The following is a 1,345-nucleotide window of genomic DNA, read 5'->3' on the forward strand; positions in this document are numbered from 1 at the left end:
ACATTGCGACTGACCTGTTTGGACACCATTCACACCTTTGTTTGCTGTGATTATCTCTCTGCCGAGGTGTGATAAATGGCAGATAGAAAGATTACCTGTAAACATCTGACATTATTCTCTGACTATATAAGCTGTGTCTTTATGCATCTCTCCACTTCACCTGACGAAGGAGCAGCGCTCCGAAAGCTTGTGATTTCAAATAAAGCTGTTGGATTATAACCTGGTGTTGTGTGACTTCTTACATTTGTTCACCCCAGTCCAACACCGGCATCTCCACACCTAAGATGCTTTAGACTGGGAATTAGTCTAGTGGCCCTCCTCTGCACCCTCGCCAAAGCTTCAAAATCACCCACCATGTGAGGAGACCAAAACTGGAAACAAATGTGGCCTGGCTAAGGTCTTGTACAAGGACAAAACAATATGCCTCGTCTTGTACTCAATTGTCCTATGGATGGAAATACCCCAACACCCTATTTGTTCTCGCTATCACTACACAGCATTGCTCATGTGCCTTTAAGAATGTATGCAGGAAATACATTTTTTTCATTTTACTCACATAGGAAAATACACCCATATAGGGTTACCAACTCTGGTTTTACATATTCCTGGAGGTTCCATCACATGACCTTCCACCTCCAACTGCCCTGTCTTCACCATTGGTCCATTAACACTTCCATCCTCAGGTGCACCACCAGCCCAAGCCAATTGAGAAGGGAACAGCCTCTTCATTACCCGATTAGATTATGCTCAACATCAGTCAAGCAGCCCTATTTCCCATTTCCAATATTTTTTTAACGAATAAGCAAAAGTCTTCAAAGAAAATTTTATGTCCTGATGATTTTTCTCCAGCAGTGCCTGCAGATCAATGTTAAATGCCTGACGACTCCAGGACAATTCTGGAGGGTTGGCAACCCTAACCCCAATGCCTGAGGTGCAGGGTAGGGGGGTTAGGCGATGGGTGTAATTGTGTGCCTCCGTGCAGTGACCGTCAGCCTGGCTAGAGGGCGTTCATGCTCCCGGAGTGAGCGCGGCGGCGGCGTGTTACCTTCTTGCGGTGCGGGGCGCGGAGGCTGTTCCTTGTCATTCACTCGGCCGTTGCTGTGCGCTGAGCCGAAGCCTGAGACCCCGGGCCGTCATCGAGCTGCCCGCTGACCCAGCGCCTTCCCCCGTCACCCCTCGCTCAGCTGCCGGAGGATCGCCTCCGGACCAGCGCCAAGCGCCAAGATGCCGCGGATAATGATTAAAGGAGGCGTCTGGAGGAACACGGAGGTGAGCGGCGGGCCTGCGCCACACGGGCCGGACGGGGCTCCCTGTCCCCGGGCCCCCCTACCCTGGCACCCCCACC

The 1,345-nt window shown here is 51.3% G+C and overlaps 1 protein-coding gene across 1 annotated transcript in view; it reads left to right on the top strand.

Annotated features, from left to right (window-relative positions):
- Positions 1–812: 812 nt before the first annotated feature.
- The window catches only part of cdc5l (CDC5 cell division cycle 5-like (S. pombe)), an 80,025-nt gene continuing 79,492 nt past the window's right edge, over positions 813–1,345 (top strand). Inside the window, exon 1 of the mRNA XM_085997042.1 lies at positions 813–1,269. Coding sequence (XP_085853168.1) covers positions 1,225–1,269 — 45 coding nt within the window. The 5' untranslated portion in view covers positions 813–1,224. The remainder of the gene's footprint in view (positions 1,270–1,345) is intronic.

The sequence above is a fragment of the Somniosus microcephalus genome, chromosome 9, assembly GCF_052327205.1.
Source record: "Somniosus microcephalus isolate GS21.2 chromosome 9, FLI_Smic_1.0, whole genome shotgun sequence".
Lineage (NCBI taxonomy): Eukaryota > Metazoa > Chordata > Chondrichthyes > Squaliformes > Somniosidae > Somniosus > Somniosus microcephalus.